This window comes from Phaethon aethereus (genome assembly GCF_964289735.1).
Source record: "Phaethon aethereus genome assembly, chromosome: 3".
NCBI lineage: Eukaryota > Metazoa > Chordata > Aves > Phaethontiformes > Phaethontidae > Phaethon > Phaethon aethereus.
The window spans coordinates 125,644,783-125,670,810 of NC_138576.1; the positions used below are offsets into that span (position 1 = coordinate 125,644,783).

General features: G+C 43.3%; 2 protein-coding genes across 2 annotated transcripts; both read left to right on the forward strand.

Annotated features, from left to right (window-relative positions):
• Positions 1 to 417: 417 nt before the first annotated feature.
• On the forward strand, positions 418 to 6,843 carry LRRN4 (leucine rich repeat neuronal 4; the record flags this gene model as incomplete). Its single annotated transcript, XM_081997072.1, has 4 exons — positions 418 to 1,218; positions 2,438 to 2,642; positions 4,214 to 4,351; positions 5,508 to 6,843. Exons 1-4 carry the CDS (start codon positions 531 to 533, stop codon positions 6,841 to 6,843), a joined length of 2,367 nt encoding a protein of 788 aa, XP_081853198.1. The 5' UTR covers positions 418 to 530.
• An 11,121-nt stretch (positions 6,844 to 17,964) lies between these two features.
• CCT4 (chaperonin containing TCP1 subunit 4) lies at positions 17,965 to 25,502 on the forward strand (the record flags this gene model as incomplete). The annotated part of the gene is made up of 14 exons (XM_081997073.1): positions 17,965 to 18,082; positions 18,803 to 18,855; positions 19,121 to 19,210; positions 19,957 to 20,065; positions 21,325 to 21,467; positions 22,161 to 22,282; positions 22,371 to 22,503; positions 22,881 to 23,020; positions 23,312 to 23,408; positions 23,735 to 23,845; positions 24,113 to 24,243; positions 24,346 to 24,580; positions 24,948 to 25,061; positions 25,363 to 25,502. 14 exons carry the CDS (start codon positions 17,965 to 17,967, stop codon positions 25,375 to 25,377), a joined length of 1,611 nt encoding a protein of 536 aa, XP_081853199.1. The 3' UTR covers positions 25,378 to 25,502.
• Positions 25,503 to 26,028: the final 526 nt, after the last annotated feature.

Genomic DNA, 26,028 nt, shown 5'->3' on the forward strand with positions numbered 1-26,028 from the left:
AGAGAGCAATAGACAATCAGGTATAAAAGTCAAGTCCCATAACATGGCAATATCCCTCTCCTGCAGTTTGTCCACTATAGCACCAACTGGTATTTTCATACCGGAGTAGCACTGGCACTCCTTCGTACCCCTGTACCACACAGAGGCAGCCGAGCAGAGAGACCGGGGAGCCCACCTCCTACGCTGCTGCTGTTCCGGGTGCCAGCCTGGTACCGATGGTACTAGCGTGGGAACCAGACACATGATACCACTTGGTTGCTTTCTGCGTGAAGAACTGTAGGTATGCTTAGAATGATGCTTCTGTCCCCAAAGGTTTGTGTTTACTTAGGCTTAGTAACAGAAGAGACATTACTTATCATTTCCGCTGACTGGATGCAATAGGAAAGGACTTAGAAATGTTTTACTTTTAAATAGCTTGTAGCTGCCTGGAGGGATTTAATTTAGCTCTTAATGATGATGTTTTCTTTTCCTTTTCTGAAACAAAAGCCAAACAGATCTTGCAAGTTAATTGCAAGCCACTTAGAGGAAAGATGTTTCCATGCTTGCTCATCCTCTCTCTGCTGGTGGGGAACACAGCATCGGGTCCGGTGAGCAGAGCAGAGCCTGCAGCATCCAGGGATGTCACCACCTTTTTCCAGCTGGCTCAGGAAGACTCTTGGGAGAATGTTAATCTCACCAGCATGTCCTGTGAGGATTGGAAGAACAGGACCTGGATCACCCTGCAGCTGACCAACAGCAGCCTGACAGCTTTCCCTGTCTGCCTTCCGGAGGCCCTGGAGACCTTGGATCTCAGCAACAACCTCTTAGAAGAGGTGAATGGTACGGAGATAGCAAACCTCCCACGGCTGCACGTCCTCTTACTGAGGCAGAACCATCTCCAGACAGTTAGATGGGGATCTGAAGCCCTCAGCAGTCTCCTCTCCCTGGACTTAAGCTTTAATAAGCTGTCATCTGTGCCATCATGCCACAGATCTGCCCTGCCTAACTTGAGGTGGTTGTCCCTGGCTGGAAATCCACTGATTGAAATCCAGCCCCTGGCTTTTTCCTGTTACCCTCAGCTACAGTTCCTAAATCTCTCTGCAACGCTGCTCGGGCAGGATGACAGCAGAGGAATTAGGGAATCTGCTTTTGCCATCAGTACATCTCCCAGTGAAGCCATCGACAGGCCTGGAAACACCATCAACATGCTTGATCTGAGCGGCACCTTTCTTGAGAAAAGTAAGTTTCTGGATTTCCCACTGTAAACAGGGGTTGGTCAGGCCAGGGGGAGCAGAAGCCTTGCTGGGACGATGGCTCCCATCCTGGCCGAGCCCAGGGTGGAGGGGGAACACCCCACGCTGAAAGCTGCAAACAGCTGGTCCAAGCGTGCAATGCACTTTCCAGCTGTGATGCAACTGCTGGGGGGAAACCCTCACACAGATCAGCCTCCTGAAGGAAGGGCAGAGAACAGATGCCACCAAACAGGACAACTTGTCCCACTGTAGTCCCCCAGCTCTATCCTAATTCCACTGTCAGACCCGAGGTTAGCTCTGGGACACGCAGGAGGAAATTAATTTCTCTTTCCAGACAAACTGCTGAAACCTTTCTTTGTCTATCGCCACAGTTACACTCCGCTTTATACCCCTGTATTGAAGTAGCACAGAGAGGGGCTTTTTGTATCAACCGCAACTGGCCAAATACTTCCGCACAGGGAGATAATCCCTGCCCTGAGCAATTTAAAGCATGATTTTTTTTTCTTTTGTCTGCCTCCCCTGCCAGCCTCAGTTTATAAGTGAGGTGCTGAGGCAGACAGATGTTAAGACATCTTGCCTGCTTGCAGCCTGCGGCAGAGCCAGGACCTTAGCGACTCCTCAAGCTAGGGGTTTCACCTCAACTCACATTTAACAGATACACCACCAAATTTTCTCAATTAATTTGCCTAATCCCTCTTGTGGTAGTGAGTTACAGAATTCAGCCGTGGGATGGAAAGGCACTTTTGTGTAAGACCTATTCTTTCAATTTCATGCCTCTCTGCTCTTTTTCCTCTGCCAGGAGAAATAAGAAGTTATTTGCCGTTCTCACACCAGTCAGGACTTTGTAGACCTCTCTAATCTCCCCCCACCCACCACTCCTCTAAGCAGAGAAATCCTTGTACATTTAATCTCACCTAACAGGAAAGCTATTCCATCTCTCTTATCAGCTTTATGGCCCTTCTATCTTCCCTTCTTTTCCCCTGCCCTATGACAGTATGACCTGCAGGTAATATTACAAAAATGTGATTGCATGGGTGTTTATACACTGGTGTATTGATTTTTGTTCTATTTCTTTCCCAAAGAGAAAAACTGCAGAAGACCAGAGAAATATAAAATACCTCTACAAATTCAAAACTTTTTTCTAGACAGAAATCCACAGGAATGCTCTATTTAGGCAACAGTTATAAATATTTTTTCTGCTTCAGTTCAACCAGAGTGGACCAGAGACTTGCCCAACCTCAGATCACTTCACCTGACAAAGATGCCACGATTAAGAAGCCTCAATACTGACTTCTTCAAGTCCATGCCTGGTCTCCGAGAGCTGAACTGTCAAGACTCCCACTCACTGGGTTTCGTGAGGACAGAGATGTTTGACAGTGCTCCTCATCTGAGCCATCTCTCATTTGAGAAGTGAGTTGTTTTCTTCCTCACATAACCTTGCCTTTGCCTCACAGCACTATGGTGCCCGGGAGCTGATTTTTGTGCAGAGTTTGCTTATTATAAAATATTTAGGAAGGAGCTATGGGCTTGCGTACCATGCAGAAACACGCTGTCTTATGCTCAGATATGCCGTGTAAAGCCTGTGATGTAGACCTGATACAGCAGAAGAGCTGATACAGCCCAAAGAGGTGGCATAAGACTCATAGCACAGTTACTGGTTGCTTGAGATTGCATCCGTCATGCTCCCACTCTTCCACCTTAATTGCCAGTCCAATGGATTAATTAATCTAGCACTGTTAAGATTAGCATAGATCCACCGAAGCCCACTTGTGATACAGACCATGTTTCCAACATCTACAATGGCAACGTCTCACCAGAGAAGAGGGTCACTGAGGATTCCTTGCTCTACAAAGGATGAATACTGACAGTTTCCTAAAATCTGCACCTTGGTAGCAATAAAAAATCCTGTCCCTCCCACCTTTAGTGTGAGAGATTAATATAGTTCCTTGTTCAGCATTAGTAAAAGCAATGGTTTGGTCCTTACTGTAGAGGTAACACCTCAGTGTGATTTGCTTGGTATGTCACACACCTGCTGAAATACTAAGGGAAACAAAAGCCTGAAAGTGATTTATCAAAATAAGAGTGGGTAAACTGCACACAGAGCAGTCAGCATAAAGGAAAATATTTGTCGAGCACCTTAAAAGATTTCTATAAGATAGGCCCAGATTATAAGCATATCAGAAAACAAACACTAGAGCACTGATTGTGCTCTAGGAACCAGTTTCAGGAAAATAAATGCATTTAAGCAAAAAAACCCAATGGATTCCATCCCCCACTAGATTTCCACACTGAATTTACACAGCACTTTGCAATACCTGCAGGAATACCAGTTCAAAGTGCTAAAAATCATGACCAGAACTTAAAAACCAAAGAAGTAGCAGTTAAAGTCATAGACAAAAGAGAGCATCTTCTGAGCACTCAGACTGCAGGGAGGTCACGTTGTCATGCTTTCTGCAGCTAGGACAGCTTAAAAATAAAGGCAAGCAAGGTCTTCCTGTATTAGTCACTTGACTTTGGTAGGTGAGAGTAGGTGTCATGAGAAAGACAATTAACATGAAGAGGCTGACTGGCATAGAGAAAGTCAAGCCATTACAAGCAGACTAAGAAAGAAGCTAGAGAAATGGTCTACTATAAAAGAAAAGTGTAGCTGAATGCACGATGGCAGAGAGGAGATCATCATTCACAGAAGACCCTTGCCAAATGATAGGTCCTTTCCCTTCCAGGTGCCATCTCTAAAGGTGTAAACCCCTTACGATGCTTTTGTTAGGCCTTAACACACAGCAGCTACACTGTGCAAATTAGAGAGATGGGCAGGTATTAGCCTGGACTTGAAAGCGCAGAATGGTGGTGTTGATAACTGGCTACTTCCAAGGAAACTGGGAATATTGCTTTGTGTCTTACATGTGCTGGGATACTAAGCACATTCCAGCCCTTGGAAGGTAGCTCAGCATTTGCTAATTATTGCATTTGTCATCTTGTAGCTGTAACCTGAGTTCCTTTAATCCTTGGAACATCAATTCATCGGATAGCATCATCATCAACTTGTACGGAAATCCTCTCTTATGCGACTGCCAGCTCTCCTGGCTGCTCTCTGAGCCCAAGAAAGTTGTGCTGCAAAAGTAAGTGAATTCAAGGAGATAAAGTAATGCTCTTCAGACACAACTTAAATGTCTAAGTTATTTGGGGACCAAACATTCATTGTCATCCAAGTTATTGAAATTCCTTGTGTGCTCTTCCCTTCCACAAAAGGTAAAAATGTAAAATTAAGTCCCCTTCAGGGACAAAGCATGGCTGAATTATTCTTGAATGTAGACAAATGTGATGGGCACATGCAGAACCATACAAAGTGTTATTAGCTGTGGATTCTACTGTAAGGTGATAATACCTTATTTTCTCTATTTCGGTTCATATTTCTCTATTAATTGGAGATGAAAAATGAGCTGGCTTGGAGGCCTTGATGGGGCAGCACTGGGAACAGAAACTGGAAGACTTTGAAAGAGCTTTAGAAAATTATTTCCTCTTTGCCCTTGCATTCCCAAGCCTAGATCAACAAAACCCCTTGCAAATAGCCCCGTTTGTCACCTGTTGTTTCCATGCTCTCCTACAGTTTTACCGACTAATTACAATAAGCTGTAGTTAAAAGAAGTACTTTGCTTATGTGTGGTCTCTCTTCCTTTTGAAAGGCCACCAAGTAGATTAGTCATCCGTAGTGGAAAGAGCAGGGAAGTAGATTGTTAAAATTAGATTGTTTCTCATCAGGATGGGCTTAGCATTTGCATTCTTTACAAAAACATGCAATGTCTGAGTAAAGAAGGAACTCAAGCTTAGTCATTTAAAAGCATATCCCGTGTCAGCACAGCTCCAGCTGCCTAAACCAGCTGGCTTAAGGATCTTGGGGACCCTGTTACATCTCGCTGCATGTGTTCCCCTCCTAGTCTGGCATTAAAGTCTGACCCTTTATGACAAGTTGCCTTGAACCCTGACACTCTTGCTAAGGTTCACAGTCCTTGTACCAAAGGATGCTTCTTCTCAGGCAAAAGATATTCCTGCCCCTTACAGAAAAAAAAAGCCAGTCAGCTAAGTTCTCAGTGCTGTATAAAGCCATCTGCCAAGCACAGGACTATCATTAAGACAACCTAGCTTTGGTTTAGGTTTCTTGTCTTTAATGTAAAGACTGGTTTTGGATAGTAGGTTGCCAATTCCAATCCAAGCAGCCTTACAGGAGCCTGTAACATTTCTGTGGCTCTTATCTATTCTAACTTGTCGCCTCTGCAGGGCTTGGAAGACTTTTTGCAACACATCCCAGGAAGATTGGGACAGACCTTCAACATCTTTTTCACTGCTGGAGCTCTACGATAAATGCCAGTCTGAGAGAAATGTTATGCTGCTCGATTCAAACACACCCTCTCCCGAGCACAATGCTTTCAGCCTTACCAGTTACGATGCCACTGCTGTAGTAACAACAACAGACTCTGCTCCGCTAACCAAAGACACTTATACCAGCTCCCTAATTCAGAGGAATGTAATGAGCACAACAGCAGCCAACTCAACTGAGCCAATGCTCGCAAAAGCCAACAGTTCCTCCCACGAGGAGGCGGCAGTTTCCGAATCCACGAGCAATCCCCCTCCCTTCGTGTCTGTAACCACCTCCCCGGGTTTTCTCAAAGAGCTCTACAGTCAGTCCTCAGATTATGGCTCCACGAGTCAAACTGGAACAGATCAGCTGAAGAGAGAGCTCAGAACAACCAATGCAACATTTCCCCAGGAAGGCCCATTCAACCAGCCCACTAATGATTATTCTACTGGAGCAACAGGAAACCCTGATGCCACTGACCATTACTATATTCATTCCTTTGCCACTCGTGCTGAAGAAGGTACACCACAAATGAGCCTACCACAGCTGAACTCCACAAGGACAAATGCTCAGTCACAGCCTGCATCCACCAGATCACTGATACACTATGTAGATGACTACGATTACGACGAACAGTCGACGGAAACCCCAGTACAACTGGCATACACCTCCTGTGACTACAACCCTTGCAGACACCTTCAAAAGCCGTGCAGTGAACTTCAGAGTGCATCCCGATGCTTATGTCCTGGCATGTCGAGGGAAGATGAAGTTCCAGATCCACCGAGGCTCAGAGAGGTGTCTGAAGTTACAGACAGCTCTGCACAGATACGCTGGTGCGCCCCAAATTCAGTTGTTCACACCTATGAGCTGATGCTTCATGCCCAAGGCAATGAGGACAGACAGTTTGTCCTGGACAATATTTATTCCACAGCAAGGCAGTACACTCTGTACAATCTACTACCATACACCACTTACCACATTTGTGTGACTGCTTCGAACAAAGCAGGGTCAAGCCAGCCAGCAAGCCAGGGAATTCCAGGTAACTCGTGCACCAGATTTAAAACAAAACCCAGCTATAAGTCTGTCTTTGCTGCTCTGTCTGCAGCAAGCGGACTCTTTCTTATTTCCACAATTGTTTTGTCTGTATGTCTGTGTAAGGCATGTAAAAAGCCTCAGAGTGAGCAATACGGTACACACTTAGTCTCTTACAAGAACCCAGCATTTGATTATCCATTAAAACTACAAACCACTAATTAGCTCTAGGTGATTGTTCTACACATGCAAAGCCCATTGTCTCTATCACCTTGGTATGTTTTCTTGAGACCCTCAAAAAGTCCTTCAGCAAAACTATGAAACATCAGACTTCATAGCCCTCATGTTTCTAAGGGAGAGAAAAACACAAAAGACGACAAAATAATAATGAAGATAGCCAAAGAGAAGAAAGTCTTTGGACTTTTCATGTGCTAAGCAGCAGCAAACCTGGTCACTAACCTTGAAAAATTGTTTTTATAATCACCTAGCTGTCTGCCTCCAGTGTCTCTCATGGATACAGTCCACTGAGAGCCAAGATCCAAGATGCATCTAGCTAAGCAAGATAGACACGGCTTTTATTCACATAAGTGAAGTTGGGTTTTCAGCTTCTTCTAGTATCTGTATAAAGGTAATATAAAAAGAGAGTATTACTGGAAGGAGTGTGAGAAGCGTCTCCTTGGGCTCAGTGGCAAGGTGCTGTGCACATTAACACCATTAAAAAACTCCGGTGACTGCAACTGCTCAGCCCAAGTCCAGATCAGCAAAAAGAAACATGAAGATTTATTATAAAAAAGGAAAGCAAGACACTGCAGGATCCTTAGGGCAGGGATAATTGTTTTGTTCTGATTTCAAATGATGTTTTCCACAACTGAGCCTCACGAGTACTACCACAATACCAATTTACAGGCAGTGAGGAGTTTGCACTACAGCAAGTAACTGTACAGGGGTGAGGGGGGGAGTACATCAGCATTTGCTTCACAATTGATTTTAAGCAGATTTTTAAGATCAGTCCCATCTACAGATTTAGCAGGCTGATGATTTACCTCATAGAGAGGCAAAGAGCCAAGTAAGGAAACAATTTAATGCATATGTTGCTGAGACTTTGAAAAACTGAAATACCATCCGCTAGCAGCAGGCAGTTATGCAGTATTTTTCAAATGTACTTTGGGGTGCTAATTTCTGCTGCAAAAATAATAAGAGATGCTGAGAATCCCAAATCTTCAGCAACTTTGAGAGAGTTTGCCATAAAAATTCAAAGAGACTTTTTTGTAAAAGGAGGCTTTTGTCCCTTTTGATCAAATACTTCCTATTCAGAGACCCATAGGTTTATGTTCCAGTAGTTGTGTGTTTCTGCTGCTGTATACTGCTGTATAGCTACAATATGTAAAATCCCCCAGATCTCAGACAATGAAAGGTGTACGGTATAAAAAAGTTTCTATTCTGTTCATTTGTTTTTTTTAATGCTTCCAGTATTAGTGGAAATAAAAGCTTCAGAGTTGAGTTCTGGTTCTTTGTGAAAGATCTAGACCTTTGTGTTGTCTTTACCATCTACAGTGTTTAGCCTGAGAAATTAACTCAAACATTTTGTTATTTTGGAACAAACTTTCAGCATATAGTAATGTTTTTATTACAGTAAATATGTGTTATCCAATGTCATTTTGTATGCGCATAAGGTGGCCTGTGCCATCCTCATCACTACGGTCTTGCAGCCCTTTCATGCAAGCTTGTTCTCTCGCCTATAGCAGTGCTGGGAATGACACCATCATGGGACAGACGCTCATTGCAAATTCCAGTCATGCCTGTCCGGAGCTTGGCTGAGCCCCGTGACTCAAAACTCACAATAGAGGCGAACTGCAAATGAAAAAGCTCGGATGGCATCACCTATCACTTCGAAAATCTCTGTTATTTTCACATCCTGGTGTTTCTTCCTGCATTTTCTGGAAGGTCTAGTCAATGGGCCCAGATGATACTTTTAAGTTCATTTGAAGTGAGCAGGAGCATTCAGTCTTTGACTTGTATTATTCCAAACTGGGGCAGGGATCATATACTCCCCTTGTGTTTGTACAAACATAGCTCTAAGAGACCTTGACTGAGGTCTTTGGTATTACCAGAAACAGAAACTAAGTGGAACAAAATAAGAGATTTGTGAATAGCAGTTTATACAGCCTTGAAAATTAGCTCTAGAGGAGGAGAACAAAAGAGATACTGCAACTGAAAATAAAGATTGTTCCAGTTTAACTATGAGTTAGACCAAAGCAACAGGGCATCATTTAAAATGAGATATTGAGAGGATATGTCTAACTACCCTTTACAACATTGCAACTCAGAATCACTGCAACAACTAGAAAGCCACAAATCTCAGCAGAAGACGACCTGCCAGTGACAGGATTTGACTTCCCTGAGGGTCAGTGACCAGGGGACGCCCCCAACCTGACACTACCCAGAAGCGCAACCTCGTACCAACCTCAGTCTCTTGACCCTTTCCCCACTGTGAGCTGCTGGTTTATCACAACTGATTTCTCCAACCAGTTCTGACTCCAGCCTTTCCTGACTTTTCACAAGCCTTCACTCCCTTTAAGACACGGCAAGACACCTGAGCCTCCCATTCTTTACAAGTGCTCTTCCTGGGAGCCAAACAAAAAATATACCTAGTCCCACTACCACTTGCTCCAACTTAAAGTAACCTTCAACAGGCCACTTTCATCTGGGCTGATGAACCACCCTGAAGCACAGAGCCCCCAGTCAGGGGTTAGAGCCTCTCTACCCTTTCACAAGTGGGATGTAAATGATTTACCAGCAGGATTCAAAACATAGGATTTTTATTTATTGCCAACTATGGTAAGTATCAGTGCTTTGGGGGCAGAAGTTCTTTTTTTTCCCCCAACTACCACCTTATAGTTTCACCAGAGTTTGTTTTAGTAATGAGCAGCTCTACTCTCTACTTTATCTTTTTTCTCTGTTTGAATCAGTGCTTCTCTTATTTTGCTTTTTCCTGTTATTTGTGCTAAGCTACAACCACTCTTCCTTCGATGTATTATATATACATACTCTGAAATAATTTTCACGTTAAGAAAGCTAATGGCTTTATTTTGCGGTATCTCAAAAATTCCAGCTTGTATTAAAAAGTACCCTCTGTATTCCTACTCAGAACTCAAGTGTCTTTTCAATAGCTGCTGCAGCCCAAGAACAGGTAAAATGGCAATTAACCAAAAGTGCAACTTTTGGAGTAAGTCACAATATTTTCAAAGTATTAAGGTATAAAACCTTTCTTTGAAAGCACTGCTTATTGCTGGTTCTTAAAACCGATGTATACTTCCAGAAAAACTGAATCACCACATTATCCATTCCAGATTTTTTATTGTAGCTGCACCTACCAATTTCAAAAGGAAACCCAAAAATGAAAGCAGTATTTTAACCAATAGGGTAAAGTTATCTTGAAGGCCACTTGCTGGCTTCTACATAATCCCGATGTAAATGCAGGAAAAAAATTGTCAGCTCCACTCCTCAACCTCAAAACCCAGAGCTGCCATTCTTGTAGACACAACTAATAACCAGTTTGGATGTTTCCTGTATTTTCATTACTGTGGATCGACACAAGAAGCGGAGCCGGCTCTCACGGTGCTGCTTGGGACTGGGGCAGTGAGGGGAGCAACCAGGGAGCTAAACAGAAACTCTCCCACCCACACGTAAAGCCCTGTTAGAAGCTGCCCAGCTTTGCTCCTCCTGGTTGTTCCTCCCCCTCTTCCTGTTTGCACCCAACAGCTAATCCTGTTTGTACCTCAAACTCCAAAGACATAGACCTTTGGCGGCATGACTGGGATACCCACACATCTCTGAGACAATTTTAAAAGCTAACAAAAGCCAACCTATTAAAAAAATATAACCAGTAATCCACTTACCGTTTCACTGTGCAACTTGTCCTGTTTCTCTGTGAGAGGAAGATTACTTGGACGAAGTGCAGAGAGAATTTAAATATGTTTTTTGAAGAGCTTGTGTAATTTTTTTCCTGCCTTTTCTTCCTAAGAAGAAATTGTTATCTGCATTCCTAAGAACCTTCTCCATTCATTTTTCAGTGTTTTTCCTACAGGACCAAGTTGAAGCAAAAGTCATCCAAAATAGCCAACGGTGGATGTGGGTGCATCCTCTGGGTGTCATGGCAGAAGTGCATGCTGCTCCGTCTCTAAGTCAGCCTTTGAAAATCAGTCGCTGAGTCTCACAGAGTCTCGCAGAAAGCAGAAACTCTGGGAAAGTGGCCTCCATACAGAGAAAAAGCAGCTTTCTGTAAGGGCCAGAACCCACACAGGCAAAGGCCTTGCTGGCTGCAAGGGAACACAGAGGAACTACCTTGTCTTTGGTGCAACAAGTGCCAGTTAGAGAAGGAGTCAGCAAGAGCCCTGTCCTGGGTGGTAGAAGCGGGTGGGTGGCACAGCCCAGAGCAGCAGGCCTGATCCGCCTCGGTGACAGAAGGGAGACTGCTTTTGAGAGTTGCCCCTGGCCAGAGGCGTGAGAGGCATTTAATGTGCCAGCTGGGAGACGATGCAGCCCAAGGCGGGGAGCTCACATCAGCTCTCTTTGTGGAAGGATGCAAAAATCAAGCCACCACACTCATTTGGCAAGCCCTGCTCTGGCACAGACGTAGTCTTCCACAGTGGTCTCCAGAAAAACGCATTCATGTGGTGTTAGAAACGAGGATGCCTCTGGGGGTTCAGGATCTTGCTCGTCAAGAAGCATCAGATTCGCACTTTACCTGTGAAATACAGAGATATTTATCACAGGTGCGAACATGTTTCGTGTTTGCAGAAACAGATATTCATAAAAGAACGTGTTTAAACTCCTGGAGCTTTTTCTTTTTATCAGCTGTCCAAAGTATGCAGGGTTTGTTCTGAAGCAGGGCAATATATTACAACGGTAATTCCGACCTCTTAAAAAAGTTATCAAGCAGGACAACAAGTAACAATATCCTTTTGAAATACATTCAGGAAGCAAACCCTTACAGCAAGGCTGGTGTTCTGCTGTCATCTAGAGGGAGAGGGTAGAATCATCTCCCCGGGCACTAACCCACATGGAAACACTCTTTCAGCAAAGAACTTCAGCCAGCACCCTGCAGACCAAGCTCTGTAACTTACACTACCCATGTGCCTGCCTGCGTGCATCTCTGTCTCCTTACCTATTAACATTGGAAGGGAAAGAAAGCAGAAGTGCTAAGAATTAACAGTAGCAACAGTCCCAGTCCCATAGACTGTTATCTGTCCCTGTCTGTAATACTTTTTGTAGCCTTATGACCAGGAGGTTCTCTGCCAACTTGACACTGGGAAGGGAAAATGTAAACGAAACTATTAATTTCTTAAGAGCAAGGAGGGGAATACTGTGTGAGAAAACCAAAACTGCTAAATCAGCCTACAAGTGCAATGAGATTTTTTTAAAATATTGAAAATTTTGGAAACAGAGATCAGATGACATTCATTGCACTTACAGGGAAAAAAAAAAGGCAAGACTTAAATATGTTACTTAAATAAGTAACACTTAAATATGTTTATGTTATCTGATATCTTGAATTTCACTTTGCGTATAGTATTGCTGTGGAATATTACAATAATTGGATGGGGATCTTCTAAGCAACTCTTATTTGCTTCAAAAAACACCAATGATTCAACTGATGCTTATGGATTTTGTAGGTCCTGGGCACAGCAGCAACTTGTATAGCCCTGGGCAAACAGTGGGGCCACGCAGAGAGCTACTCCTTAGTACATGTGCGGTATGACCAGCCAGACACAGCATCCCTGCAGTATCTGGTTACTCGGCACACAAGCAGGTCAGTGCTCTGAGCCCACTGATACATATCATTAATCTGCCCATATGCAAAATATAGGTTTTTGCATGCCCCAGCCTCTGAAGAGTCAGGGGCTGCCAAGAAAACATGAAATAAATCATCTCCATTTTCACTGCTAGAGTTGACCAACCCATGACTTCAAGCTGACATTTCCCATGCCACAACATGTTTTTAAGAGTACTTTGACTATGTAGCTACCTTTAAAGTACAGGCTTCAAAAAAAAATAAAAGGTCTGAATCCGCAGGATTCCCTTATAGCAATTTTTTCACAGGATTAGCAATGTTTACCCTAGTGTCTTAGCAGAATAAGATCACCCTAAATAGGGTATTTTTCTTCTCTTCCAAACCACAGTGCAGCATTGTATTTTGTGCTGCTACCTAATCCTCACTCTTCAGTGCTGGGTGTCATTACCTACTACTACATGTAAGAATGTAATACTCCTATGACACTTTGTGTACTTCCCGACATACTACCACACTATATATCCTCATTTTTGCAACCTCCTTTAATGGGTGAGCAGCCTTTTCAACTGCTTACCACGACTCTCAGATCATATTTTTTTAAATGAAACATAAGGGAGAAAAAAAATCAAAAAATACTAACAAGAAATGGATGGACTGTGAGAAAAGGGACAAAAAGTCTTCACAATACATTGTCCATTGGATTCACCCAGAGCAGGAGAGAACCAAAGAAAATAAAAAGAAATCAAGTAAAAGAATCCCAAGAAAAATCCATAAAAACCAGGATCCCTCATTCACTGTCTCCTCCGGAAGGTGGAAGCAGCGATGCAGCTATCCCTGACATGCAGGCAGACACAGGGCTGGCAGCTCCTGCGGGGCTCAGACACCGAGAGCGATAACCTCTGAGATTAAACTCCAGATAGAAGGAAAAAAAAAAAAAATAATACACTCAGCAGTAGGTAGAGGCTTTCTTCCTTTGAAAAGCTAAAATCTACTTGCTGTGCAAAACATTTGGTGCTGGGAAGGCATGAGTTTAAATTGCATTTATTAAATGTTTAGAAGCTACTTGCTTTTATCAGAGCATGATTAAACTTAATAATTTATCTAAGGTCATTAGGTGAAATGATGTCACCCTCTCTTTGGCAATCATTTGTTATGCTGTCATCACTACTACGAGAATACTCAGCAAGTTATCTCCATGGAAAAAAAAAAAAAAAAAAGACCCTACATGAGACTAGCATTGATATCCAACCTGACATAAGTGCAGTAAGTAGTAAAGATACACATCCCAGGTATTTTTCACTCCGTAAAAAGGACAGAGACGCAAATATTCCCAGAGACCCATTTTGTCCTAATCACATGATTAGGTGTCCACTGACGATATTTATGCTGTCAAGGTTGTTCATGTTGTTCATTTTGCAGTAGAACTAGCAAGGTCTGCTTGGTACTAGGACTCCATTTGACAAGATGCTGCATAAACAGCTAGTAAAAAGTTTATCATCTGGCTGCACCGGACTAGAAATAGTTGGGGAAGAAAAATCAAGAGTCAGAGAGGTGACATGATCTGCCTAGGATCACAAGCACCTTGTACAGCAGTGGCTATCAGAAAAACTTTCATGTTGCTAGCAGTTTATTGCCTCTGCCTGAGTAAAATACAACTTTGAAAGACACAGAAACATTGTGCCACTGATGACCATCCCAAAAGGACTGAGCTCTGTCCTCGGTGTGCCATTAATTAAAAAATATCTCTTCTTGTGCAGCTGCATATTTACACAAAGCCAGAAAACATAGTATTTCTACAATGTTTAGTCAAAATTGGCTATAGGTACAAGTCCTGTTTGAAGGACAGAGCACTAAGTGAACAAATCTCATTGTTTCCCAAAATTAAGCTAAAAAAAAAAAAATTACAACCCCAGAACCATGTGTGTGGGTGTTTTCTGTATGAGTTGTTATTGCCTCACTGCTCTTTGGAAATGCTGGAAAAGGTCAGAACAGCGAGAAATTATGATAAGAGGATAAGAAAAACAATGTAATGTGTAGGCAACTCCAAGCCTAAATCCAGCTCTAAAACAAGTCTGGAAGGCTTCTGTGAGTGCTGGCTCTAACCATGACCTAACAACAAATTTGTTCTTTTGGGTCTGCTGTCTGAAATCTCAACCTTCACCCTGACATGACGCTGAACTTCAACAACAAGTCTGATGTTAAGCCATCTCAGATAACTCTCCCACAAGCAACACCAAATCACGACCACCTAAGAAATGTCTGTCCACATTGCATAGATGTCTATCCACATCCCTCTGCCTGGATCAACATTAACAACCGACACTCATGTCAATGGGACGTTGCAGGAGGAAGCCTACCCATAACACTGCCCCTATATATGCACTAGTAAAAAGAAACAAGTAATCTCTGTTTCACATGGAATAAAGCAGAAAACTCAGTAGTAGCCAAAGCCCTAAACAAAACTCAACAACCTGATAGCCCTACATATCTGCTCATCTAGATTACAGATAGCAGACACAAAACAAGTAATAAAACACAATGCATGCTCCCAGTCAGTATCCAACCGATGACACCTTCAAACCTGCAGTGACCTAAGATAAAACCAAACCCTACCCAAGGAGTTTCTGCTGGGCACAGACCGAGGCAGACAAAGACAACAGCAGATGACAACCACCTTTATATTAGCCAGACAACTACTTTTAAATCCAGTACAAACCTGATCGCACAGACTAACGCTCGCAAAATCCTTAATCCTAACTCTGCCCTGAAGCCCAGCTCTAGAGAAGCAACCCTGCCAGACCAAAATTATTAGTAAGAAGGTAGCCACTAACCACAGCAGCCCTAAACTTAGCTCAGCAGCTTGTTGTGTCCCAAGTAAAAATCCAGGCTCTCCACCCAAGCAATGGAACCAACTACAACCCCAAATTATTCTCAACACTAGAGGGGCTGTTTTTGCCAAACACAGAGCTATGTATAACAAGGTGGCTGTGACAGCATCAGTTCTAACTTTCATTTCCATCAAAATCCTGAAAAAAACTTCCTCCTAACCCTAGCGCAACACTGAGCTGTACATGCTCGCTGATGGTAATAGCACACAATCTATCTGTGTTTTCCTGTCAGAAAACCAGGTCCTTTATGCCACTCTGCGGCATAACCAAACACAAAGCCCAGTTCAGCACCAGAGAAGCAACATCTGCCACTGCCCAAATTTACACAATACCCTTAAATGTAGCTATACCACTCATTATATATATCCAGGAGAATTCAGGAACCTCCTGTGATACCACAACAAACTCTAAAGGATTCCTAACCTGAGGCAACAAGGAGGTGGCCAGCTATAACCACCTCAACATACCTCAATAGCTCTTTTAAAAGCTTGGCTCTCTACTGATTCTAGTTTTAACATTGCATTAGTGTTAAATGTCCAGGATTTAGTACTGTTGCCATCGCTGCTTGATGTACTTTAAGATCGGGGTCAGAGTCCAATGATCTCGGTCATTTAGGATGTGTTTGTGATGATTTCGAAGGTGATGTAAATCCAGATCAAGACTTTTACTGGTAGACCTTTCCTTTGTCTATGACCTGGATGTATCTCTATCTTTATACTTAAAACTCTTTCTCTGCCTGTTAAAAATTCCATATAAAAAGGCAAAGACCATTCACTTCCAAAACTTTTTCTCTATAAACAGTCTCCAACAGACAAAGAGCAGTTACTGATGTTTCAATGGTGCATAAATCCAGCAAAAAAAAAAAAAATATCAAAAGCAACTGTTAAAAACAGTTGAAAGATGATGAAATCATGTGACTACAGTCTTCTTTCCTTTTTTTTTTCCTGACAACAGAACTGTCCAAATGCTTGATTTTAATGTATCATCATGCAAAGCTGTTGCTGGCACTAGAAAACTGCGCACCAAGACGATATGTTTCACTTGCAAGGAGCTCCTGATACAGATGCAGATACTTGGAAACAGAAAACAAGCTCAAGAGCTCGCATCCTTTGCCTGTTTCTTACAACATACTGTCTTATGTCAGCAGCACGTTACTAGCACAGGGACACATTTCTTTTATAACTAACACTTTACTGGCACTGCCATATTATAAACCCTGACTTTTCACATCCAGTCAGAAAGAGATATGCAATTAAAAAATTATATGGTTTAGATATTAGTTGGGCATTTTTCTTTTGGTCAGCCCTCTTTTGAGCTGCTGTGCCTTACTTTGAACACAGTACAAAATTAATTAACTTTGTGGATTCAGGTATGTGCTTTGCATCTAAATGATATTATCTTTGTATTATATTCAAGGTGAAGAAAATAATTTAAATAGCTATTCAGAAATCCCAAAAAAAGACAAGCATACAGAAGCTTCTTATACCAATACAGTAGTTGAGGCAACGTCATCCTAAGAAGTATAAGCTATCTTTCAACTCAATTTTTATTGATAGAAAAGCCTACCTTTTTACAATAGCGATACAAGCCGAAGTTAAGAGTCCCTCAGATACATGGGAAGATCAGGGTGTTACAAGAAAATATACATTGTTTCTGCTCTTTTCCTGTGATTCAAGTCTGTCTAACTTCATTTGCAACCAAGCTGCTGCTTAAAATCCTTTTTGGTAACAGGTTCTGCAAAACATAAGAAAACAGGTGCTCAAAACCTATGTAAAACAGCTGGGGAGGCACAGCAGGTCTTGGCAGGAAAAAACCTGCAAGATGCCACGGCAGGACAAATAAAGGCAAAAGACTAGACCTGCCCAGACCAGAAAGGACAACAAGTTACAGCCATACTCCCCATCACCACTAGTGGTTTATGTGGCACTAATATTAATTGCTTTGTAACAGTCACCTGCAAACGCTTCCAGCCTCGCTGTGCAGCTGAGCTTCATGCACTTGGACAGCTCAGGCCAGCCGAGTGATTTCGTGGCCGTAACACAAGGCAAGATTATCCCTCCTTGTAACCCCAGATGTCCTCCAGGAACACCTTCCCTCAGAGTCCACCTCACCAGTGGGACCCTCTCAGCAGCCATGAGGAAACCCACGTACCCTCCGCTCCTCCGCCCTCCACAGCCGGCACCTCTGTGCCCCAGCTCCCCCTGAGGGGCAGCTGGAGGGGAGGCCGCCCAGCCTGGGGGACCCCGGGCGGACACCAACCCCGCAGGCCTCGGCAGTTCCTCACAGACCACAACCCGACACCCACGCACCGCTTTCCACGTTAACGCTTCGCCGCGGCCGCGCCCCTCTGCCCCCCAGCGGCGGCCATTGGCGCCGCGCCGCTGGGCGGGAAACCTCCCGAGACCCCCCCGCGGCTCCTTCTAGAATCAGCCGCGCGGGCCTTTAGGTGTCCGAGCCGTTCGCCGGCAGGCAGGGGAGTCTCTCGCTGGTTACCAGGGCGCAGGCGCGCAGCGGGCAGTCCTCGCGTGACGTCACGCCTGGCGCCGGCCGCAAGGACCCGCGCGCGTCCCGCTGGTGGCTGAGAGAGGCGGCGCGTTCTGGAAGGTTCCCCGTGGGGTGGCCGGTACCGCGGGGCCCATCCGTGTCCATCGGTGGCGAGCGACAATGCCGGAGAACACAGGGGCCAAAGCCCACGCCGGCGCGGGGAACCGGGCCAAGGGCACCTACCAGGACCGCGATAAGCCTTCCCAGATCCGCTTCAGCAACATCTCCGCCGGCAAAGGTGAGGTGAGGCCCAGCGGCCGCGCTCCGCGCCGCCTTTGTGCTGAGGGGAGGCGGGCGACCCGCCGGTCGCCCGGGGCTGGGCCGGGCGCAGCGGCAGCCATGGCGGAGCGGCGCCCCTTCCCACCCCGAGAGGAGGGGAGGAGAGCGGCGCGGGTCCCCATCTCCCCGTTGTGAGGAGGCCCCGGGGAGAGTCCGGCCTTGGTGTGCACCCATTGGGGTAGAGGGGAGACGGGGCGGGCGACGCCTTGCAGTGCTGAGGGGTGACAGCTAAACATGCCTCGCCGCGCTCCGGTACCGCGGCTCGGGGGCAGGACGTTCCCGTTGTTTCCCCCGACGGTGGGACCTCGGTTTTGTGTTAGCGGGGGGTGGTCTTGTGGTTTTTAACGGCAGGACTAGAGCAGCTGCCTGTGAGGGGAGGCTATGTTCGGCGTTTGACACAAGCCTTGGTCGGATTACTTGGTATATGATATGCGCACGTTATTACTCAATTTTAAAATGGCTGTAACCAAGCGTACAGAAGACGTTAATTGTTTAAAAAAAGAGCTATGGAGACTGGTCCTGATATCGCAACGTCTTCTATCATCCTACTATTAAGGATGATTTAGTGCTGCCAAAATAAGTGGGAGCTGCTTTCTTTTCAGAAGGTGTGTTTGGAATGGTGGAGTGAGTGCTTGTAGTTCTTTAGATCAACTTGGAAACTACTTTTTTCTCTTCCTAGCTGTTGCCGATGCAATTAGAACAAGCCTTGGACCAAAGGGAATGGATAAAATGGTAAACCTCATACTTAAATTTTTAAAATATTAAGCTTACTGAAGAGACTGTAGCGTCACTGTGGTTTATATAGGATGACATTTTTTGCCTTCAAATTGTTTTCCAAGTTTCATTTATTTAAGGGGAAGCATGAACTAAATGCACATCTCTGAGTATTTCTCAAACGGAGAATGTTGTTACGAAAAATATTTTATGTGGCGTATCAAACGAAATTACAGATTTGTAGTGACTGATCAGAACTTGCTTTTTTGCTCTTCCTTCTCAGATTCAGGATGCTAAAGGAGATGTGACAATCACGAATGATGGTGCTACTATTCTGAAACAAATGCAGGTTCTGCACCCTGCAGCCAAAATGGTAAGTGTTTTTTTCCATTGCTCAGACGATGATACATGTTAGAGCTTAATTTCTGGGACAAAAAACCATAGTGACATTTCATGTGGATTTGAGGAGCGTTACCTGCTGGTGATAGAGCAAGACATTTTGCACAGCATGCTCCATTTTGATTGTAAGATGTGCTGAAGAGTTCCAAGTCCTTATTTCCTATCTGGTATTCCTTATGCATAACCTCTCTGGACACATTTTAAAAGGTAAAGAATCTAGCCCAAACCTGCTTCTCTCATCTCAGAAAGAAAAGTCAGTGGTGTTCTAAACTGCTAGGACAGAAGAGAATGAAAGAAGACAACAAATTACCTTACGGTCAGGTGGTCTGCGGATACAGTAGCCTGGTCTTTTGAGAAGTTAAATGTAGACCTCTTAGATTTAGTTGCGGTTGGAGGTGGAAATGAACTTCCTGTGACCCTCCTACAGGAGAGGAAAAGGTTAGATAGCTCTGATCACTTCTAAGCTTGGGAGAAAAGCTTCCTGACTCCTGTAAGGGATCTGCTTCACAGTAGTTGTACTTTGCCAAATAGGTGTACAAGTACTGAAAGCGAAGTGCAAAAGGTACTAACTTCAAGTGAGAAAAGGCATGATTCGTCCTAATGCTAAGGTTGATTTCAGTAGTGCTGCGTTCTTGAATATTTTTTTTTTTTTTTTGTAATTGTCAGTGTTTGCAATTAAGTAACTTTATATATAAAGTTTGGGCGTAATTTGTTGTTTAGTTGGTAGAGCTGTCAAAAGCACAAGATATTGAAGCTGGGGATGGCACTACATCTGTTGTGGTTATTGCTGGAGCTCTTCTGGATGCCTGTTCCAGACTTCTTCAGAAAGGTAAATACGTGTGTGTATATATACATATATATTTTTTTTTTTTTTAATACAAAAACATGACTGGACGTAGTTAAATCCTCTTATCTGCTTGCATGTGTGTAATGAAGCTTAAAGTGGCTATTTCCAGTTGAAACATGAAAGGTGACTCAAGTCTTCACATTCAGGTTTCTCATGCATCCCATTTTTGATTAAAACTCTGTTTAGCTTTTTATTTTTAATTGAACACATTACTGTTGGTACGGGAAATAGTGCCTCGGTGATGTGACACATGTTCGCTCGTAAAACCTCACCTCAATTATACATGTACTTCTCTCATGGACAGAGAGATAGTGTAAGAAGGTATGAATAAAATTTGGGACTGGTGATTCTACAGGGTTTTTTTATACTTGGCAAATTTATCACCTTCCATCACTTAAAATATAGGGACCTTGGGAAAGTCTTGTCAGGCAAAGACAGGAATTATGGAGAGCAATAGTTAGTGTAGGTTCTGTTCCATTACATCAGGATGTTCTCTTGCAGCCTGCTTCTGTGCAGTTCCGGAGCTTCTTTAGCTGTCCAGCCAGCTAACAGTTAGGCTTCTGTGGGCACTGGAAATAGAGCAAGGATGGTTGGACCTGCAGAGTTCCTGCTTGTCTTGGATCTGGACTTTTTAGTGGTTTACTTACACTAGCCTCATCTCAATATGCACCATTTTGCTTGTTGTCCTCTTTCTGGCCCTTACCAAGGGTTCGCTTACATTTACTTCCTCTCGTGGTACTGGTGGTGCTGCTGGGCCTGCAGCCTGGCATCCCCTGCCATCAGAGCTGGGTAGAAGCTGCCTGCTTTGAAAAGGTAAATCACTGCTCCTCCAGGTAAATCGAGGAACTTCATGCACAGCTATGGGAAAACTTTGCAAATCTGAAATAAAATCACTGTCGGGCTCCTTGCAGGTATTACCTGAAGAGCAGCAGTAAGGATGCCAAGGAAAAACAAAGCTTTGAGAAAGTATGTTTCTGGGACGTCCGACATCGCAGGGAAATGCACTGTACTTGTCTGTGAGGACAAATTATTAGGAACATTATAGCTTTTTGTCCCTTCAGCTTTAACAGTGGAAAGTAATAAGGGAGGTAATATACTCCTGAAGAATACATTTTGCTAAAATGTCTTCCAGTTTACTCTGGCATGAGAGTCTCTTTAAATTAATCTTAAAATGGAGGGGGTGAGGAAAAAAACCTCCAAAAACATTGTTTTAACAAACAACCTTTTTATACCATCCACAGGAATTCACCCCACCATCATTTCAGAGTCATTCCAGAAAGCTTTGGATAAAGGCATCGAAGTACTGACCAACATGGCGCAGCCGGTTGAACTGAGTGATAGGGAAACCTTGCTAAATAGTGCAACCACTTCGCTGAATTCGAAGGTATGGCCGATACTTGAACTTTGTACCCCCAGACTAGCTGAGCCTTCAGCTTTTCCCAGTCCGTGCTGTTCTTTGCTTATTAAGAACATCCTGTGCACTGTAAATCTAGTTGGGGTTTTCAGACATTGGCTACCTTCTCTTAGACTTTTCAGAAAACCGTGGTTGATTCAGATTAAATCGAAGCGCTCATATTGAATTTCAGTCTGCAGTGTTTAGCGGTCTTAGATGTTAACTGTAAGCTAAAATAAACAAGCTCCAACTGAAAAGAGCAACAGAAAAATGAGATGGGATACGGAGAGCTTTTGCCAACTTTTTCTCTAGACATGTGTTCCTGTGGCAGAAACTCTTAAACCAGCATTGAAATCTGGAGAAAGGTGCTAGTCTCCCTTCCAGCAAAATAATCTAGGGAGCTCCCCAAAGTCCTATCTAAAGATTCAAGGAAATTCAAGTTTCTTCCATAAGCCATTCAGCATAGGTTTTGCCACCCATCTAGCTGCTCCTTCCTTTAAACGGAGTAACCCTTAAGAAGATGCTATATTAAGACATCTGGCTAATGGACAGGGAGGGGAAAGAGCTTCTTTTCAAAGTTTAGAAGTCAAATGCTAAAATACAATGATAATAGTATTTTGAAAATGCTGTTTATCAGTGTTAAATGTCACCATTTTTTTCTCTCAATACTGTTAAATCCCTTAGGTTGTGTGTCAGTATTCTAGTTTACTTTCTCCAATGAGTGTGGATGCGGTGATGAAGGTGATTGACCCAACAACAGCTAGTAGTGTCGACCTCAGAGACATTAAAATTGTTAAGAAGTTGGGGTAAGAAACAATTTGTAACTAGATGGATTCTGTCTCTCTGAAATCATCTTCCCAAAGCGCCGGAGTCATGGATTGTTTCTGTTTCCAGAGGCACAATTGATGACTGCGAACTGGTTGAAGGACTAGTTCTGACTCAGAAGGTGGCAAATACTGGTGTAACCAGAGTGGAAAAAGCCAAAATTGGCCTAATTCAGTTCTGCCTGTCTGCTCCAAAGACAGATGTAAGTGAAACAGTGACTATGGCAAAACCTTTTGTTGTGGTACTTGGCAGATGCAAATGTAATGATAACACTTTTTTTTTAAGATGTTGTGATGTCAGCTCTATAATACAGCTGTAATGAGTGAAGGTCTGCTGGGTAATGCTTAGCTACTCATAACTTAAAGAACTTACAGTTGGTATAAGACAGAAAATAGTTTAGAAGTCCAGTACTTCTCATCATTTATGATCTCTAAGACATCATATTTTACTGTAATGCTTGTTTGCTCTGAATCACAGTCTTTAATCCTAAATTAAAAGAGCATGGAATATCTTGACACTTGCTTTTAAAGTCAGCAGTTGTTCACAGTACTTTTATCTTTATTATTTTCTTTTTAATAGATGGACAACCAAATCGTGGTTTCTGATTATGCTCAAATGGACAGAGTACTGCGTGAAGAGAGAGCCTATATTCTAAATTTAGTTAAGCAAATTAAGAAGGCTGGATGCAATGTGCTGCTGATTCAGAAATCTATTCTACGGTATGTTAATACCGATTTAGTGCCTTACTGTGTGTGCTTGGGGGAACAATGGGAATTGTTTGGAATTCCTGGAAAATTGAAGCCAAATGCTAAGTCACACTTGGCAGAGTGTCAGACTGGCTGTAACAGTGACTGTACCTTTAGAAAGCACTAGTGTGGTCTATATTTTTAATTTAATGACATCCCTACTTTGTAGTCTGAAGAATTTCAGCGCTGCTGTACGAAGCTCGCAGCTTATGACCCGGTTACTGCAATAGCACTGTGAACTGACTGGTTCCCTCTTGTTTTTAGGGATGCTCTTAGTGACCTAGCCCTTCATTTTCTGAACAAAATGAAGATCATGGTGGTTAAAGACATTGAAAGAGAAGACATTGAGTTTATATGTAAGGTAAAGTGAGTTATGTAAATGGCTGTTGAAGTAGCAGCGGTGTTTAAAGTCCACTCCAAAACTTACGTACCCAGCCAGTGTCAGTTTATTGTGACACTTTCACAAGTTTCGTGCTCTGACTATAGTGTAAGAGCAGGCATTTCCCTAAAAAACGTTCCTGTTCTGTTGAGCAGTTGCGTTTCTGGAAGATTCCAGACAGATGTAAAAGCCGTAGGCCCTAACTGCATTTTACCGTAATACGCAGGAGAACATTATGCAGTATGCTTGCTAACTCTGCAGTTCAGGTTCTGGATTATTTTTTACTTCTTTTCCCATTATTTTTTCAGACAATTGGAACTAAGCCTGTTGCTCATATTGACCAGTTTACTTCTGATATGCTGGGGTCTGCTGAGCTGGCGGAGGAGGTCAACTTGAACGGTTCTGGGAAGCTAATAAAGGTGAGTGAGTGACAAAATGTTAATAACCTACTTAACATCTGCCAATTACCTTTAATGTTTTTTTGCTACTGCAGTTACTGCATTTAAGTATGTACCTCTAATCCCTGACTAGCTCCCGACTTGCGCAGTGTAGCGCCTTTGCTTAGCCAGATGTTAGCACTGCTACAGAACTTGCAGCTACCAACTGAGGTCTCTTTTTGTCCAGAACCCCATGCCCGCCCTGGTTTTTTTTTTTCTGCAGTCCTGTTATTTGGCTTTATGTTTCAGATTACGGGCTGCACAAACCCTGGAAAAACTGTAACCATTGTGGTACGTGGATCCAACAAACTTGTTCTAGAAGAAGCTGAGCGTTCAATTCATGATGCCCTATGTGTCATAAGATGCTTAGTTAAGAAAAGGTAATGTCGCAGTTCAGTTAGAATAGCTTAATAATAATACAGAAAGCTAGTCACTTATGCATTTATGTAAAATGAGTTTTTATTTTTAATCTCTATCCTCAGAGCTTTAATTGCAGGAGGTGGAGCACCGGAGATAGAGTTGGCACTGCGCTTGAATGAGTACGCTCGCACCTTGAGGGGTATGGACTCATATTGCGTCCGTGCCTACGGAGACGCGCTGGAAGTCATACCATCTACGCTGGCTGAAAACGCAGGTCTCAATCCTATTTCGACGGTAACAGAGCTGAGAAACAGACACGCTCAAGGAGAGAAAACAGCTGGCATTAATGTCAGAAAGGTAACAACGACTTGGGTGTGCATAGCATAGCTTGAAAAATGTTTGGGTGTTCACAGGAGAGTGCTTTGCATTAGGGCTAAACTAAGGAGAGGGCAAGTTTGTGTCTCAGAACGGTATTCTCCCTAAAATGAGCGTCGAGGTAGATTACAGCTCATCCTCTGAGGCTTTAACAACTTATCTCGAGTATTTACAACAGCAGCTACTTAAAAGCCCTATCCACAGGACAAGGAACTTCATCTGTCTCTTCAGCTACAAAATAGGTGCACTTTGAAATTACCTGCAGCGGAAGGTGCTGATGGCTTAGAGTGGCACGGTGGGGCAGCTCCTCTTAAATGGTCACCATGTTTAAGCTTACTCCTGCTTGTAGGGTGGCATTTCCAACATCTTGGAGGAGTTGGTTGTCCAGCCCCTGCTAGTGTCTTTGAGTGCGTTGACTCTCGCAACAGAAACTGTGCGCAGTATTCTGAAGATTGATGATGTGGTGAGTAGTGTTTGCAACATGTTTTGTTTAACTTTTTTCACAAGCATCGGGATAGTTACTAATGTCTAATTGGCTGTGCTGCAAAATAATAATTATTGTGTAGCATTGTCGGTTCATGTGCTACTTGGACCATTTGGCTGTCTAACAACTGCAATTAGAGTAAAATGGAATGCGTTATAAATACTGTACCCCAGACTAAGGAGTTAAAATGACTAAAAACCCAGGCTCTTTAAGCAGAGATGTAAATGCTACGTAGCCCGTGGACTTCCTGTGCCTGATAGCGTGAACTCTTTTTTTGCAGGTGAACACGCGGTAAGCTGAAGAAAGGATGTTGGGACTGTGCCCTAGAGCTCCTTTCCTCTAGTCTGGAATATGGTTTCCTCACCAAAAGCGCCTGCGTGAATTGTCTTAAAGTCCACAAAGGCATATCTACTTCTGTCATGTTAATTTAATAAAATTTCTGGTTTCAAAAAGGAAGTGCTGTTTATCAATAAACATGCTATAGTCTACCTGCGTTTTTGCTTTGAGGTAAACTTTTTAATGTTATGGTTGCTTTTCTGTGTCACATGCTCTTCTACTTAACTTTTTGGAGTAAACAGCAAATAATTAGCTCTTGTATGCTAAAAATAACAGGGTAACAGGTACAACTGTTCTTTTTGTTACCCTCATCATGGTGGCAGTCAAGTCCCCAAAAGCCCAGGAAGGAAACTTTAGGACAGCTTAAATAATCCCCTCTCACCCCCCCCCGAGGAGTTGTTTTTCCCAAAACTGATTGAGAAGTGAAAATTATACTATTTTATAATAATGCAAATCACACCTTTCTAAAATGAGTCATAGACTACACCTTAAGATCGATCTGGAGCCACAAGAATGGTTCATGTTGCTGGGGTTCACAGCCACCAGGAAAAGCCTTGGCTGCCCGAGGATCCATCCAGTTTAGAGTTAATTTAATTTGTTCCTAATGTTA